This window comes from Scyliorhinus torazame, chromosome 1 (genome assembly GCF_047496885.1).
Source record: "Scyliorhinus torazame isolate Kashiwa2021f chromosome 1, sScyTor2.1, whole genome shotgun sequence".
Lineage (NCBI taxonomy): Eukaryota > Metazoa > Chordata > Chondrichthyes > Carcharhiniformes > Scyliorhinidae > Scyliorhinus > Scyliorhinus torazame.
Genome location: NC_092707.1, coordinates 150,065,407 through 150,082,558, shown reverse-complemented (window position 1 = coordinate 150,082,558; position 17,152 = coordinate 150,065,407). Strand labels below are relative to the sequence as shown.

At 47.7% G+C, this 17,152-nt stretch overlaps 1 protein-coding gene across 2 annotated transcripts in view; it reads left to right on the top strand.

Annotated features, from left to right (window-relative positions):
- The window catches only part of ubxn11 (UBX domain protein 11), a 175,293-nt gene extending 161,021 nt beyond the window's left edge, over positions 1-14,272 (top strand). For both annotated transcript variants that reach the window (XM_072501011.1, XM_072501012.1), the window contains one exon: positions 12,520-14,272. In XM_072501011.1, coding sequence (XP_072357112.1) covers positions 12,520-12,691 — 172 coding nt within the window. In that variant the 3' untranslated portion in view covers positions 12,692-14,272. The remainder of the gene's footprint in view (positions 1-12,519) is intronic.
- Positions 14,273-17,152: the final 2,880 nt, after the last annotated feature.

The following is a 17,152-nucleotide window of genomic DNA, read 5'->3' as shown; positions in this document are numbered from 1 at the left end:
TGGGGGTCATGGCCCGCTAGGCATAGGCGACCGGAGCCCATGACGCAGTGTCATCCCGCTGTAGGAGCACCGCCCCAATGCCATCATCCAATGCCCCAATGCTGGCATCAGTCGAAATTTTAGTGTCACGAGATGTGTCGAAAAACGCCAGTACCGGTGCTGTGGTGAGCTTACGTTTGGGCTCCTCCCATTCCTGCTGGTGTGTGTGTAGCCACTGGAACTCCGTGGACTTCTTGACGAGGTGGCGCAGAGCTGTCGTGTGGGAGGCAAGGTTGGGAATGAACTTCCCCAGGAAGTTGACCATGCCTAGGAAGCGTAGCACTGCTTTCTTGTCTGCCGGCTGCGGCATGGCTGTAATGGCGCTCACCTTGCCGGCATCCGGACGGACCCCTGACCGGGAAATGTGATCCCCAGGAACTTCAGCTCGGTTTGGCCGAAAGAACACTTGGCTCGATTGAGACGCAGGCCGTTTTCGCGTATGCGCGCAAAGACGCGCTGGAGACGATAGATGTGCTCCTGTGGTGTGGTGGACCAGATGATGACGTCATCCACGTAGACGCGCACCTCTTCGATGCCATCCATCATTTGCTCCATGATCCTGTGAAAGACCTCGGATGCCGAGATGATGCCAAATGGCATTTTGTTATAGCAGAACCTGCCGAAAGGGGTGTTGAAGGTACACAGCTTTCGGCTGGACGGATCCAGTTGGATCTGCCAAAAACCCTTTGAGGCATCCAGTTTTGTGAAGATTTTAGCCCGGGCCATTTCGCTCGTGATCTCTTCCCGTTTGGGTATGGGGTAATGTTCCCTCATTATGTTGCTGTTGATGTCTTTTGGATCAATGCAGATCCGGAGCTCGCCGGAGGGCTTCTTAACACACACCATGGAGCTGACCCATGGCGTGGGCTCCGTGACCCAGGATAGGACCCCTTGGTCCTGGAGATCCTGCAGCTGCTGCTTGAGGCGGTCTTTGAGTGGCGCTGGGACCCTGCGTGGTGCGTTAATAACCGGGGTGGCGTCCAGTTTGAGCCGAATTCTGTAGGTGTAGGGCAGTGTTCCCATGCCCTCGAATGCCTCCTGGTTGTGGGCGAGGAGCGATTGGAGCTCTGCCCTGAACTCTGCATCCGGGAAGTCAGATGTGCCTTCTGGAGACAGAGCGTGGACTCGTTGCAGGAGGTGGAGAGCCTTGCATGCCTGTGCGCCTAACAGGGAGTCCTTTGATGATCCAACTATCTCGAATCTGGAGCTGGCAGGATCCCATAGCTGGGATAACGTTCCCGTTGTAGTCGACCATCTTGCAACGGGACGGCCGAATTGGTGGTCTGACCTTGGTGGTCTGACCTTCATGGCGTAGAAGGCTGACCATGCTATGAGGTTGGTGGAGGCGCCAGTGTCCAGACGGAATGTTATCGGTGATCGGCTGACCGTTAGGGTGGCACACCATTCATCACCCGGATTGACAGTGTAAACTTGCATCGGCTGGTGGGTCCTGGCTGGAGACATTCGGTTCCCATCAATGACCGCAACATGGAAGGCGCCTGGTCGTCTGTGTCACTGGTCTGGATATCGTCTGGGCATGACTCGTAGTAAGGAGGCTGAATGGTCCGCACGTCCCTGCGAGGTTGTCGGAATTGGGGAACATTGGCAGGTTGAGCTGCTCGATAGCAGGCAGCGTAGTGGCCCACCTTGCCACAGCGGAGGCATTGTCGGGTTCTTGCGGGACATTGGCGCTTTAAATGTGCGGCTCCACCGTTGCCGCACATCGTGACGTCATGGCGTTCGTTGCGCCACCACGCATGCGCAGTTCGGTCTTGCGTCGAGCGCACCTGGGCATTACGCTCCTCAGTGTTGCCGTCGTTTTTGGCGCGCACAAGGCCTCGGGAGGCCTCGAAAAACGCGCAAAATGGGTACTCTGCTACACAGACGAACCAACACGATTGCGAATGGTACAACTCAGTTTCCTCCGGGTACTCCGGTTCCCCCTGCAGTCCAAAGATGTGGTCAGGTGGATTGACCGGGATCAATTGCCCCTTAGTATCCAAAAGGTTAAGTTAGAATATAGAATTTACAGTGCAGAAGGAGGCTATTCGGCCCATCGAGTCTGCACCGGCTCTTGGAAAGAGCACCCTACCCAAGCCCACACCTCCACCCTATCCCCATAACCCAGTAACCCCACCCAACACTAAGGGCAATTTTGCACACTAAGGGCAATTTATCATGCCCAATCCACCTAACCTGCACATCCCTGGACCGCGGGAGGAAACCGGAGCACCGGAGGAAACCCACGCAGACACGGGGAGGATGTGCAGACTCCGCACAGACAGTGACCCAAGCCGGAATCGAACCTGGGACCCTGGAGCTGTGAAGCAATTGTGCTGGGGTTACTGGGTTAAGGGGCCTGATCCATGGTAGGGTATCCTTTCAGAGGGTCGGTGTAGACCTGATGGGCCAAATGGGCTCCTTCCGCATTGTAGTGATTTCATGATTCTATGAGATGCGAGTTTCCTTGCTGCATGTGATTAAACCCAGGGTGTGAATGACAACTTTATGAACAAGTCGTAAGAGCTCCTGAAGGTCTCGTAAAAGGTGTGTTTCCCTTGTGCAGAGTACAGCAGAGTTACATTTTGAAGACAGAAGTTTCATTTCACAGTTAGACGTTTGTCCCAGACCACAAATGAGAGGTGGGGGTTTGTGGAACTGGGAGGGTCATATCTGCGAGGCCCCTCGGGATTATTCCTTGCCTTGGGCAGCCAAGTGGGAGAAATGACAAACAGCCAAGCTCGCTGGATGAAGAATATGTAGCAAAGGAAGCAAGTGGAAGAAATGGGCTTGGCACCATCCCCCATACAGGCAATAAATGACGTGTCAATAATGTGTGACCAAGAGTTAACAGAGCCACCACAGAGAGCAACAGGAAGTCACCGATGCACTCTTTGCTCAAGTGGGGGAATATATTAACTTCCATGCGCTTCACCTCCATTTCCATATTTCCACAAGTTCAAGATGTAAACTATACCCACGTTGTTGGAAGGGCACCAATGCAGCAGTAAAGAAATATTTGTGAACAGAAAATCATTCCACTCCATCATCGTTCCACTCCATCAACGTCCAGGTAGTGAGTGGCCACAATAAGGCCTTCCTGCTCGTGTCCTGCACGTTTCTGCACGGCTGCAATGACTCTTACACGCTGAGGCAGTCACATCTGCCGCAACATTTCCAGCCCAAAGTCACTGGTTGGTTGACTTCTGGGGGATAAATGGTACCCATTAAGGAGGCCGTTGCTTACTCCCCTGAGGCATTGAGCCAGGATCCTAATGTTATCGATACATCAACACATACAACATGGTGTGCTGCAACTCACCGAGGCTCCTTGTCAACCTATGGTTTTTACCAATCAGAAGAACAGAGGCTTCAATCATATGGGAGATCCCACACATGCACGCTTCACTCAAAGACATGTAGCATCCTGACATGTGTGCATCTGACCCCCTTTCGAACTCGGGGTGGAACTACGCCAGATGGGCTGCATCTTATCAATAAATCAGATCACCATTCTTCCTGAAATTAATCTATGAATGGACAAGTGCTGGAATGACCCTCCACATCCAAAATCCTTGGTGGACTACTACATTCTCTGAATGTCTGGATAATGAACCAGCTTTTCACTGCCATGGATGCATAACCCCACCATTCGCATTTATACTGTAGCCAAGAGATGGATTTCTGGCTGAGGTCTCCGTTGCCATTGGTAAAACAGCTATTTTTTGGTTACCTGCCAATTGATGCTATTAGTGTACAATGCCAGACCACCACATCCATTGATGAAAGTATATGACTAGTGATGGGTGTTTCAGCCACTGGCTAGTGAGTTGGGGAGAGCCTTCCATTACCTCTCTTCAGATAGGCCTGCCTCAGCTTCTTCCATTCAGCCATCCAGGTCAACCATAGATCTCCACCAGAACAAGGACCTTGGGGGTGAAGGGCCTGCCAGCCAATCAGAATGGCAGCTCCATTGAATGTCAGTTCCACCAAGGAGGTGGGTGGCTGCTACCAATACTACGGCCACTCAATGCCTAGAATCATCACTAGATTCCGGGCCAGAGGTGAGTGATGGTGGGGGGAATGGGTCAAAGGTAGGGGTCATGTGGCAAGGAGGATGTGGGGGTGGGGGTTTGGGGTGGGGTGGGGGCTTGTTGGCAGCAAATGTGTTTGGGGGAGGGCAGTGTTTGGTTCTCAGTGTCGCCAGCAATCGGGCACTGAGTGGTTTTGAATGAGGGACTTGCCTGACGGCTTGTCGTGGCCCCAGCATGAGTGAGATCGCCGTCCTGTGGAGTGAGGCCGGTTAAGTGCCCACTTAAGGACCTCTGTTGACGGCGTCATGGGGAGGCCATTCACAGGCCTTAATTGTCTCGAGGGTTCGATTGCATGAACTCCAACATTAGGGAGCAGCAAATCTAATGGACAGACACATGCAACATCATGGCTGAACACCCGGCAAGGTGCTGAAGGCAAACTCGTAGCTTGGAGTAGACCATTCATAGTATGAGTACTGATTTCCAAGATGTGCATGAGGAACTGTGTACCCACAACAGGGGCACTCCTGGCACAATGGTGACTGGAAGATATCACTGCTCCACCCTAGCAGTCAACTTCATCAAGCCCGCCTGAAAGATAACCCAAGGTGGGTGAGGAAAGATTCAGAGTACATCTCAGCCCCCTCATCCTTTACTGCTTCCTCAGACAATGGTGGAAAGGGGAGGTCACCCATAGGCCCGCACACCTGAACTTCATCAGAAAGGGGGGTTGAAATGCTCCCAGAACCTTAAGCCCCCCCTCACCCACCTTCAGAGTGGGTTAGATGGGGCTGGCTGCTGGGGCCTGCAGTTGTCCTTTCCAGCCACTGTTCTGCTACCAGTGTGAAAGTCTTACTGCAGAATGGCCAGCTCCTGGTGTGATGAAGCATGTGTGTCGCCATGAGATTGGCCGTTCTTCCATTATTAGAGATCATGCGATTAAGCCCCTGAAACAAGGTAAAGCTCATCAAAGAACAAAGAACAAAGAAATGTACAGCACAGGAACAGGCCCTTCGGCCCTCCAAGCCCGTGCCGACCATGCTGCCCGACTAAACTACAATCTTCTACACTTCCTGGGTCCGTATCCCTCTATTCCCATCCTATTCATGTATTTGTCAAGATGCCGCTTAAATGTCACTATCGTCCCTGCTTCCACCACCTCCTCCGGTAGCGAGTTCCAGGCACCCACTACCCTCTGTGTAAAAAAACTTGCCTCGTACATCTACTCTAAACCTTGCCCCTCTCACCTTAAACCTATGCCCCCTAGTAATTGACCCCTCTACCCTGGGGAAAAGCCTCTGACTATCCACTCTGTCTATGCCCCTCATAATTTTGTAGACCTCTATCAGGTCGCCCCTCAACCTCCGTCTTTCCAGTGAGAACAAACCGAGTTTATTCAACCGCTCCTCATAGCTAATGCCCTCCATACCAGGCAACATTCTGGTAAATCTCTTCTGCGCCCTCTCTAAAGCCTCTACATCCTTCTGGTAGTGTGGCGACCAGAATTGAACACTATACTCCAAGTGTGGCCTAACTAAGGTTCTATACAGCTGCAACATGACTTGAATTCTTATACTCAATGCCCCGGCCAATGAAGGCAAGCATGCCGTATGCCTTCTTGACTACCTTCTCCACCTGTGTTGCCCCTTTCAGTGACCTGTGGACCTGTACTCCTAGATCTCTCTGACTGTCAATATTCGAGGGTTCTACCATTCACTGTATATTCCCTACCTGCATTACACCTTCCAAAATGCATTACCTCACATTTTTCCGGATTAAACTCCATCTGCCATCTCTCCGCCCAAGTCTCCAAACAATCTAAATCCTGCTGTATCCTCTGACAGTCCTCATCGCTATCCGCAATTCCACTAACCTTTGTGTCGTCTGCAAACTTACTAATCAGACCAGTTACATTTTCCTCCAAATCATTTATATATACTACGAACAGCAAAGGTCCCAGCACTGATCCATCACTGTGCTGGACCCTCCATTCAAAAGTGTGTGAGCTTGCATTGCCTCAGGAACTCTGCCATAGATGCACATCTGCTGCTGCTGCGCCAAGTACTGTGCTCCCGAGACCCTACCTCAAAGTCTAGAGTATCATCATGATTGCCGTCACTCCCGGCACAGTGGTTAGCACTGCTGCCTCACAGCATGGAGAACCTGGGTTCGATCCCTGCCCTGGGTCACTGTCCGTGTGGAGTTTGCACATTCTCCCCGTGTCTGGGTCTGTCTCTCCCCCGCAACCCAAAGATCTGCAGGGTAGGTGGATTGGCTATGCTAAAACTGCCCCTTAATTGGAATAAAAATAATTGCCGGCCCCCCTCTAAGGGATACTATGTGCAGATGTCACCTGCTCCTGTACTCTGGTATGGTTCCCTTCACCATTTTGCTATATCCCTCCAATGTGCTTGCATCTGTGTTGGTGGAGTTGGGCTGATCAGATGCGACAGTGCTTCCTAGGACATCCTATCTCCTCCTGATGCCCAAGGGATGATCTGGTCCAGGGAGTGAGGGGGTAGTGGTGAGTAACTGCGATAGGACCTATGTGAGAAATAAAAGCAAGTAAGGACAAAGTATTTTGAAAGCATATGTGGGGGTCCAAGCCAGTGCCTTCAACCCTCACGGCGGAATCCTCATCACAGTCCCCCTCAGATCTACTTCCCCATGTTGCTTAGTGCATCAACAGCAACACCTCCAGCATTGACACCATGATCGAAAGTGCCTCTAGCACCACCTCTGTCACCTCCTACGGATGATTCACTGTATCCAATAATGAGCTCAGCTGGCACCCTCACAATATCCATGGCCAGCTCCTTTTCTGAGCCTCACTCATCCATCCCCAGTCCAAGCCATCTCTGACATTGTGAACCCTCTTCTGCTGCAAGTACAACATTGAGTGATGGAATCCCATTGTGTCCTGCAACAGGGACAAAGCTCATCAAGGTGGTGGTGGATCACAGTGGTCATTCAGATCAACACTCATAACTGCTTGGACCTACATGAGTGTCTTGGACATACATTTTTGTAAGTGTGGCCCAACAGGTGCAGCATTCAGCTGTCATCCATTGCAGGGACATTTGGGTATGTTTCTGCCAAACAACCCACCTTGCCGGAGTGCAGCAGGTTGTCTATCTAGACCCCGAGACACCCTGGTAGCCACCTGCTGTACTCACAGTGGCTGCAATCACCTGCCTAGCTCACTTGGTTACACTGCAAGATTTCCTCTTTCACCTTGGTACATGATATCCCTTCTTTTGTTACACCGCTTTGACAAAACCTTTACAGGTCCTGGTCACAGAAGTGGGGTGCTGGCCTTCCTGCTCCTTTCTCACCTGTCCTCTGCAATATTCTGACATGATAATTAACAATTGTCCTTGGGTCACCTTAACTTTGTGCATTAAAATGCAGGAATCTGATTCTGTAGTTCAGCACTGAAATGAAATGAAAATCGCTTATTGTCACAAGTAGGCTTCAAATTAAGTTACTGTGAAAAGCCCCTAGTCGCCACATTCCGGCGCCTGTTCGGGGAGGCTGGTACGGGAATTGAACCGTGCTGCTGGCGTGCCTTGGTCTGCTTTAAAAGCCAGCTCTTTAGCCCTGTGCTAAACCAGCCCCTTATAGCTGATGTTGGGGTGGAGGGGGAGATGCCACATGAATGCTGAGTGGCCTTGGCATAAATTCCAGTCATGTGAACATGGCATGCTGTGCTCTTAAGTGCACATGCCCCTTCTGGCCTGCTCCCGCTGAATTAGAATCGTCTGCAATGACAGTCTATTGTTGTGAGGGTAATGGACAAGGCCATATCCTGACAGATGGGTGGTGAATGGATAAGTGGAAGGGCAAAGATTCTGCATGTGGCATCTAAAAATCAGTCCCCAAGACATTATGATATCTCATTTAATGCAAAATATTGGGACCTGCTGATGCTACTAAGATGTTGTCATCTCTATGTCTGGATGTGTGAAGCTTTTCCAGCATTACATTACTACTTTTACCTTGTGTCACACAGGAGTACAATTGTCAGCATTAACCTCTATATTTTCCTGTGAAAGGCGCATGATAGTTCACACACAATTTTCACTCGGGAAGGGGCAGTGAGCTGAATAGAAGGCCCGCTTCAGTTTTCTGGGACTTCAAGCCCATTGTAATAAAGCAGATAGGCCCTCTAACCCACAATCCTCCCACCAGCTCACCCCGAACCTACTCCACATGGCCCCTGGTTCCAATTCAATGCCAACACATACACCTTCCATGTCCATTCACCTAGTATGCACTGTATACATAACCAATGAGCCATAGAATAACAATGGCATGTGTGAAACTGCTGTGAAAAAACATCAATTTAGAAACGTAGCAGCTCTTCCTACAACCTATAACATGTCAAACAGACCATTAAAGTATCAATAACAGAGGCTTCACACCTCTTAATCTAGCCCAAATAAACAGAGAGACATTGATAAAAGAGATCACGGAAAGAATTTATTTCCTCCAGGGTTATAATCTCTGGATTACTACCCGAGCCACGTGCCAATTGGCATAGGGTTGAGAAAATTAGAGAAGTTAACACGTGGCTAAAGGAGTGGTGCGGGAAATAGGGATTCCATTTCATGGGGCATTGGCATCAGTACTGGGGCAGGAGGGACCTGTACCGTTGGGACGGTCTTCACCTAAACCATTCTGGGACCAGTGTTCTAGCGAATAGGATAAATAGGTTGGTCACAAGGACTTTAAACTAGCAAGTTGGGGGGAAGGGATGTGTAAAGCTATGGACAGTATAATGGTTAATGGAGATCAAGGCAGCAGGTTACGTGACAGGTTATTATGTAGAGATATGGGTTCAAAGACAAGGAAAATTATGAGAAAGGGTAAGAGGAAAAATAAATTGCGAAAAGTTACTGATCAAGGTGTTAGGATTCATAACAAAGACATAAAAAAACAGCACAAGTGTACTTTACCTGAATGCTCGTAGTATACAAAATAAGGTAAATGAGTTGATGGCACAAATCATCGTGAATGACTATGATTTAGTGGCCATTACTGAAACATGGTTAAAAGATGGTCACGACTGGGAGTTAAATATCCAAGGGTATCAGACTGTACGAAAGGGTAGAATGGACGGTAAGGGCGGTGGTGTAGCTTTGTTGTTTAAGGATGGCATCCGGGCAATAGTAAGGGATGATATTGGTGCTATGGAGGACAAGGTTGAATCAATTTGGGTGGAAATCAGGAATAGTAAGGCGAAAAGGTCACTGATAGGAGTAGTCTATAGGCCACCAAATAGTAACAGGATGGTAGGGCAGGCAATAAGCGAAGAAATAACGGATGCATGTAGAAATGGTACAGCGGTTATCATGGGAGATTTTAATCTGCATATCGATTGGTTTAACCAGGTTGGTAAAGGCAGCCTTGAGGAGGAGTTTATAGAATGTGCCCGGGATAATTTCCTGGAACAGTATGTAATGGAACCTACAAGGGAACAAGCGGTCCTAGATCTGGTCCTGTGTAATGAGGCAGAATTGATTAATGATCTCATAGTTCGGGATCCTCTTGGAAGGAGCGACCACAATATGGTGGAATTTAAAATACAGTTGGAGAATGACAAGGTGAAATCAAACACTAGTGTTTTGTGCTTAAACAAAGGCGATTACAATGGGATGAGAGAAGAACTAGCTAAGGTAGACTGGGAGCAAAGACTTCATGGTGAAGCAGTTGAGGAGCAGTGGAGAACCTTCCGAGTGATCTTTCACAGTGTTCAGAAAAGGTTCATACCGACAAAAAAGAAAGATGGTAGAAAGGGGAAAAATCGACCGTGGATATCTAAGGAGGTGAGGGAGAGTATCAAATTGAAGGAAAAAACATACAAAGTGGCAAAAATTAGAGGGAGACTAGAGGACTGGGAAGTCTTTAGGGGACAATAGAAAGCTACTAAAAAAGCCATAAAGAAGAGTAAGGTAGACTATGAAAGTAAACTGGCTCAGAACATAAAAGCAGATAGTAAAAGCTTCTACAAATAAATAAGACAAAAAAGAGTGGCTAAGGTAAATATTGGTCCTTTGGAAGATGAGAAGTGAGATTTAATAATGGGAGACGGGGAAATGGCTGAGGAGCTGAACAGGTTTTTTGGGTCAATCTTCACAGTGGAGGACACAAATAACATGCTAGTGACTGATGGAAATAAGGATATGATAGGCGAGGACCTTGAGATGATTGTAAATCACTAAGGAGGCAGTACTGTGCAAGCTAATGGGGCTAAAGATAGACAAGTCTCCTGGCCCTGATGGGATGCATCCCAGTGTTAAAAGAGATGGCTAGGGAAATTGTAAACGCACTAGTGATAATTTATCAAAATTCACTAGACTCTAGGGTGGTCCCAGAGGATTGGAAAGTAGCAAACGTGACACCACTGTTTAAAAAAGGTCGGCAGAAAGTGGGTAATTATAGGCCGGTAAGCTTAACTTCGGGTGTAGGGAAAATGCTGGAATCTATCATCAAGGAAGAAATAGCGAGGCATCTGGATGGAAATTGTCCCATTGGGCAGACGCAGCATGGGTTCACAAAGGGTAGGTCGTGTCGGACTAATTTGGTAGAATTTTTTGAGGCCGTTACCAGTGCAGGAGATAACGGGGAGCCAATGGATGTGGTATATCTGGATTTCCAGAAAGCTTTTGACAAGGTGCCACACAAAAGGTTGCTGCATAAACTAAAGATGCATGGCATTGAGGGCAAAGTGGTAGCATGGGTAGAGGATTGGTTAACTAACAGAAAGCAGAGAGTGGGGATAAATGGGTGTTTCTCTGGTTGGCAACCTGTAACTAGTGGGGTCCCTCAAGGGTCAGTGTTGGGCCCGCAGTTGTTCACAATTTACATAGACGATTTGGAGTTGGGGACCAAGTGCAATGTGTCAAAGTTTGCAGACGACACTAAGATGAGCGGTAAAGCAAAAAGTGCAGAGGATACCGGAAGTCTGCAGAAGGATTTGGATAGGTTAGGTGAATGGGCTAGGGTCTGGCAGATGGAATTCAATGTTGCCAAGTGTGAGGCTATCCATTTTGGGAGGAATAACAGCAGAATGGATTATTATTTAAACGGTAAGATGTTAAAACATGCTGCTGTGCAGAGGGACCTGGGTGTGCTGGTGCACGAGTCGCAAAACGTTGGTGTGCAGGTGCAACAGGCGATTAAGAAGGCTAATCGAGTTTTGTCTTTCATTGCTAGAGGGATGGAGTTCAAGACTAGTGAGGTTATGCTGCAATTGTATAAGGTGTTGGTGAGGCCGCATCTGGAGTATTGTGTTCAGTTTTGGTCTCCTTACCTGAGAAAGGACATATTGGCACTGGGGGGAGTGCAGACGAGATTCACTAGGTTGATCCCAGAGTTGAGGGGATTAGATTATGACGAGAGGTTGAGTAGACTGGGACTGTACTCATTGGAGTGTAGAAGGATGCGGGGGGATCTTATTGAGACATATAAAATTATGAAGGGAATAGATAGGATAGATGCGGGCAGGTTGTTTCCACTGGTCGGGGAAAGCAGAACTAGGGGGCATAGCCTCAAAATAAGGGGAGGTAGATTTAGGACGGAGTGTAGGAGGAACTTCTTCACCCAAAGGGTTGTGAATCTCTGGAATTCCTTGCCCAGTGAAGCAGTTGAGGCTCCTTCTTTAAACGTTTTTAAGAAAAAGATAGATGCCTTTCTAAAGAATAAAGGGATTCGGGGATATGGTGTACGGGCTGGAGAGTGGAGCTGAGTCCACAAAGATCAGCCATGATCTCATTAAATGGCGGAGCAGGCTCGAGGGGCCAGATGGCCTACTCCTGCTCCTAATTCTTATGTTCTTTAATGTCAATCAAGCAAAGTCAGCTTGTCAATGCAAACTCTCTGCTGAGCTAATTATTTTGTTGGTCTCAGTCAAGCATGAATAATGAGAGCAAGTGGAAACCCAGACTCTGCACACATTCTGACACCTACACTCCTTTCGTTCAAACCAAAAAAAGGACTTGCCTTTACATCACACCTTCACAGCCTCAGGATGAACCAAGGAAGTATTCCTGAAATGTAGACTTTGTCGTATGGTGGGAAATGCAACTGGATTTTGTGCTGCAATCTCAGCAGCGGAAGTTGAACCCGTTACCATCTGAATGTGATGCAAGGGAGCAGCCACTGAGCTGCGAATGACAGATACAGTACCTATACATTCACCCTGTTGAAATCAAGACCCACCACACCATCCCATTCCCAGTACCTAAAAACTGTAGAATTTCTCCTGGCACCATTTCCCACTGCACTGGCCTCAGTCATCTCTTCCCCCTACAATGAAGAGGTTTGTAAAGTCCATGGAGTTATCATTCAACGGGTAGAGCTGGTCCCTGGGCCCAATTGACCAGAGATTCATTCCTTGACTGCTGGGACTTTAAGATTTTGCCTGACGCTTGATGTTTTGCAGGGGAAAGCAGGAGGTTGATTACGACATTATCAGCACCTTCCCACAGCAAGTCTACAACGACCAGTCCAAGACACTAAAGGAGTATGGGCTCATTCCAAACGCTATGCTCATCCTGAGAACCCAAAGGACTCAACTCCTCGATCACAAGCAGGGGGCAGTCTCCAAGAAATAAACTCAATGGAATGAAGGCTGCCAGTCCAGCCACTTGTAATTAAACGCTATTCCATTCTCCTCAAAGTCAGTGAAATGAGCCCACAGTCACCCACCAATTCTGGGAGGAGATGGTAGCAAGTGAATCCCGGTTTCTGTGACAAGATCCAGAAGAAACTCCAAGGTATATTAACAAAGGTTATCTGCAACTCTTGGATTCTTCTTTGTTTTCCACTTAGACAAAGTAAATCTCAACATAAATTACTGGTCAGAGTTTAGTGATATATGCACAAAATAGCCAATTTACTTCCAAGTGACTTGTATGTTCCGCAGATGACCATCATCAAGCAAGATCAAAGGTGAGACTCCTCTAACCTCATTCTCCACACACATATAGACACATACACACATTCATCACACACGCACACACACTCAGAATTAAACTACTTTATCAATATCCACAATCTAAACTTGTTGGACAAAGTACAGTAAAATGTTAAGGCCCAACCAATCCATGTCAATTTCTGCCCCCCCAAGGAGCAAATGATCCTCATCACATTTATGTGCCCGGCTTCCATATATTTCCCCCATTTCCCTTGATCTGCCTATCCAATCAACGAATGTTATCATAGGTGGTGTATAAGCCACTAACTATAGACGTGAATTCCACAGCTGCAGCTCTCTACAGGAAAGTTCTCCTATTGTCTGTTCTAAAACTCATGGCCCCTCATTTGAACTATTGTCCATTTCCATCCAGCCTGACACCTTTTAGAATTTTAACATTTCAGTAACCTATTCATCAGCTGTGATTCGACTGGCACCTTTTCCTCTGAGTCAGAGGTTTGGGGTTTAAGTCCCCTCCAGAATCGGAGCACAAAAATAAAAACTGATACTCCAATGCATTACTGAGGGAGTACGGCAGTCTTTTGGACTGAGATCTCATTTATCCTCTCAGGTGGACATAAAAGAGCCCACAGCACTATTTTTGAAGAGTTATCCCTGGTGGCTTGGCCAATAGTCATCCCTCAACCAACAGAAAAAAGGATAATCTGACCATTATCACATTGCTGTTTGTGGGGGCTTGCTGTGCCCAAATTAGCTGCTGCGTTTTCTCCATTACAACAGTGACTACACTGTAAAAGTACTTCATTGACCAATTTGAGATGTCCAGCGATCATGAAAGTTGCTATATCAATGAAAGCCTTTGTTTATATTGTTGTAATCTGTGTTATAACCACAAAAAAAACCCACTCAATAATTCAAGTCTTTCTTTATATTTGTATTTTTCACACTAGGCCACATCCTGGTGAATCTGTGCTGCACTCTCTCTGAAACCTGTACATCCTTTTGGTGTGTAGGCTAATTGTATATATCTGTCTGACTTTAGTTTTATTCAAGTTTTACCTCTTAGCTTTTATGTTCTAGAATCTATATATTCATGATTTATTTGGAAAGCTTTATTAATCTTAATCCCCATAAAATGTGGTTGACTGTTAAGTGCCCTCATGGGTGGGCAACAAATGCTGATCCAGCCCACGATGCCCACATCCCATGAATGAATAAAGAAAAAAAAAACATGTGCCAGCTTTGGGCCCAGTTCCCACCACAGTATAATTGTCATTTTTTTTAACCAAATATATTACCGCACATCAATCTGTCTTTTAAGTCTGCTCCCTCAGTTTCACAACAACAAATTGAAATTTCCTTTAGTCTCCTAAAGAATGAACAATATATCTTGTTTTGGCATCATCTACGAATTTCACCCCAACTTCCACATGGGACTAAATCCAAATCATCAACTTACACCATGAACTGAGAGTGACCAGGAACAGGGACCAGGGTTGATTTTTCCTCTTCTGGACTGAGTAAATTGAAATGATTCAAAATGAAATCAGTTCAAAATGATTGGCTTTGCTTTAAAAGGATATGAACGGCTTGAGAGAGATGCTGCAGTATGAGAGTGAGGCTCAAGAGTGTGGGAGAGGCCTACAAATGACTGTACCCAATGAGGGGAGACACTTCACAGGAACTACAGCCCTACCACACTCCTGGGTGCGAAGCAGGGGCAGTTAGAGCTAAACAGCCAAGACTGTGATCCTTGATGACAGTAATTTGAAAGATTCAAATTCAGGTTTTGGTCATATGCCAAAATCTGGTCACCAATTAAAACAATCGTGAACTAGAAGTAGAAAGCAGAGGTAAATGAACAACAATCATATGGACTTGAAAAGCAAAAGTCTAATCCATGGGTCCATGCTGCATTTGTGGATACAGTCCCTCCCTTCTTTCCCATCCTTCCACCAACCATGGGTAATCATTGGTTGTTGGGGGGCAGGAATTGAGCTCCCATGGTGAACGGTGGGTGTGCAAAGATTCAGTGAATACTCATTTCAAGATCCCAATCGCTATGAACCCATCCAGTTGTGGACAGAGGTTCTAACCAGCTCAGCTCTAGCCACTGAAGGCAATAACTCAGGAGCTCTGGAACCACAATACAACTTATGTAACACGTTTACATTAGTAAAATATCCAATAGTGCTCTCCATAAGGTGTCAAATATTGTTTGATAAAGCAAGGCACACAAGCCGATGAGATCAGGTGACCAAAACCTTGATCAGTGTGGTTGGTTTTAAGATCCTGAAGGAAAAGAGGCAGAGAGATTTACAGGGGAATATCAGAGCTTGGAGCCCAGGCAGTTAAAAGCTTGGGCGCGACTCTCCTGAAAAATTTCAAATTCATTTGTGGCAGGTTTTTCAGCCAGCGAGTTCCTCACTGCTATTAAATGACACTTAGTCACTGTTTTGAGCCCTGGGGAGGTTCTCGCCTGTTTAGCCCACACAGATTTCTTTTCCGCATTGGGGGCTACCATTTTGAAAGGGTACCCCGATCTTTGTGAGCTTATGGATTCCCCACACACCCGACCCATGGGCAATGTCACCCCCCATACACATGGGCATTATCCCACCCCCCCCAATTGAGGACACCCCACTTAGGGGTGCCTTGGGGCCCAGTCTTCAGGCACCCCCCCCCCCCCCCCCCCCCCAAGATCCCTGCCCTTCCAGGACTCCCACCCGTCATCCCCCAACCTCCCTACTTACCTGCCCTGCATACTCCCACCCTTCAAACTGCCCCTCCACCCTCCTTTAATGGGCATGGCCTCCCTCACCCCGACAGTGCCCCCTGGCACATGGGCACCCTTGCACTGCTACCCTGACAGTGCTCCTACCAGCTTGGCAGCAGCACCCAGGCACTTTGGCAGTACCAAGGTGCTCACATTCAAGGGGGAGGACCAGGGCGCCACTCTGCACTGACCCTGAACACCCAGGGATCTCCAATAGCCCGGGAGATCCCCTGGGTGCCATTCTGCCTAGTCTACATTCTTGCAGACCAGCACTGATCGGTGTCCAGCTGCAGCCTCCCTGGGGAGGCCGGAGAATCAAGGGAAACCGGTGGATATTGGGCAGGTACCTATTTAAGACCTATTTCCGCCAGCGTCATTTGGTCCTGCCCGTTTTGGGCAGAGTTCCGACTCCGATGCCTCGCAGGACGTGGGTGAATCCCACAAGGCGCGGAGGCTGTCGGGAAGCCTGCGATAGGGCTCTCCCAGAATTCGCCGGTTGCGTTGTGCTCTCGAGCGGAATCAGAGCGGCCAGAGAATCGCACCCATAGCAACCAATAGTTGAGGCATGAAAATTACGGATGTGGAAGAGGCCTGAGTTGAAGGAGCAGAGATGTGGCAGGATCGTTAAAGGAGGGGGATGTAATATAGATAGAGATAGGGAGAGGGAGAGGTGATGTCAGAAAGGGATTTGAAAACAAGGACAAGAATTTTGTCAGAGGCAGGATCATCAGAACCATTCTGTTAAAAGTGTCCCTCACTCACCATTCATCCACTTCCAACCAAAGCACCTGGCTGAAAAGGCACGACCACCAAATGGAAAATACCTGTTACCAATAGCGGAAAAGCTCTGTAAAACCTATTTACAGTATTGAAATACCTGAAGTACATGGTTCAATCATGCAGAATCAGTCACTTCATTCATCAGAATTACGATTTTAAAAAACTGCCTCCCTCTCTGGAAGTACAAACAGCCCTTCTGAATGGCTGTTGGACATCCAGCCCACTTCCTCCTACCACCACCCCCCCCCCCCCCCCCCAAAAAACTCTTGGCGGATTATCCAAAGGGCAGTAACCTCCGATAAAAAAAAATGCTTGGTGTTTAACACGGGTCCAAGTGGAACAGAGAGACTAGAGTGTTGGTTAAGTGGGAAATGGAAACAAACTTTAATATGTCCCAGACTAGGGTCAGGAAACAGGAAGGGCAGATGTCAACCATTTGGGTCATATTTAGGTCATCTATGGTTCCCTATTTATTTTGAAATGTATTTTTGACCCAGGAATTGTTCTGGGTTATATACAAGGCTAAAAGGGTTAAATAGATTAAATGTGGGCAGATTGCATAAACCCAGGGCCTGGTATTCC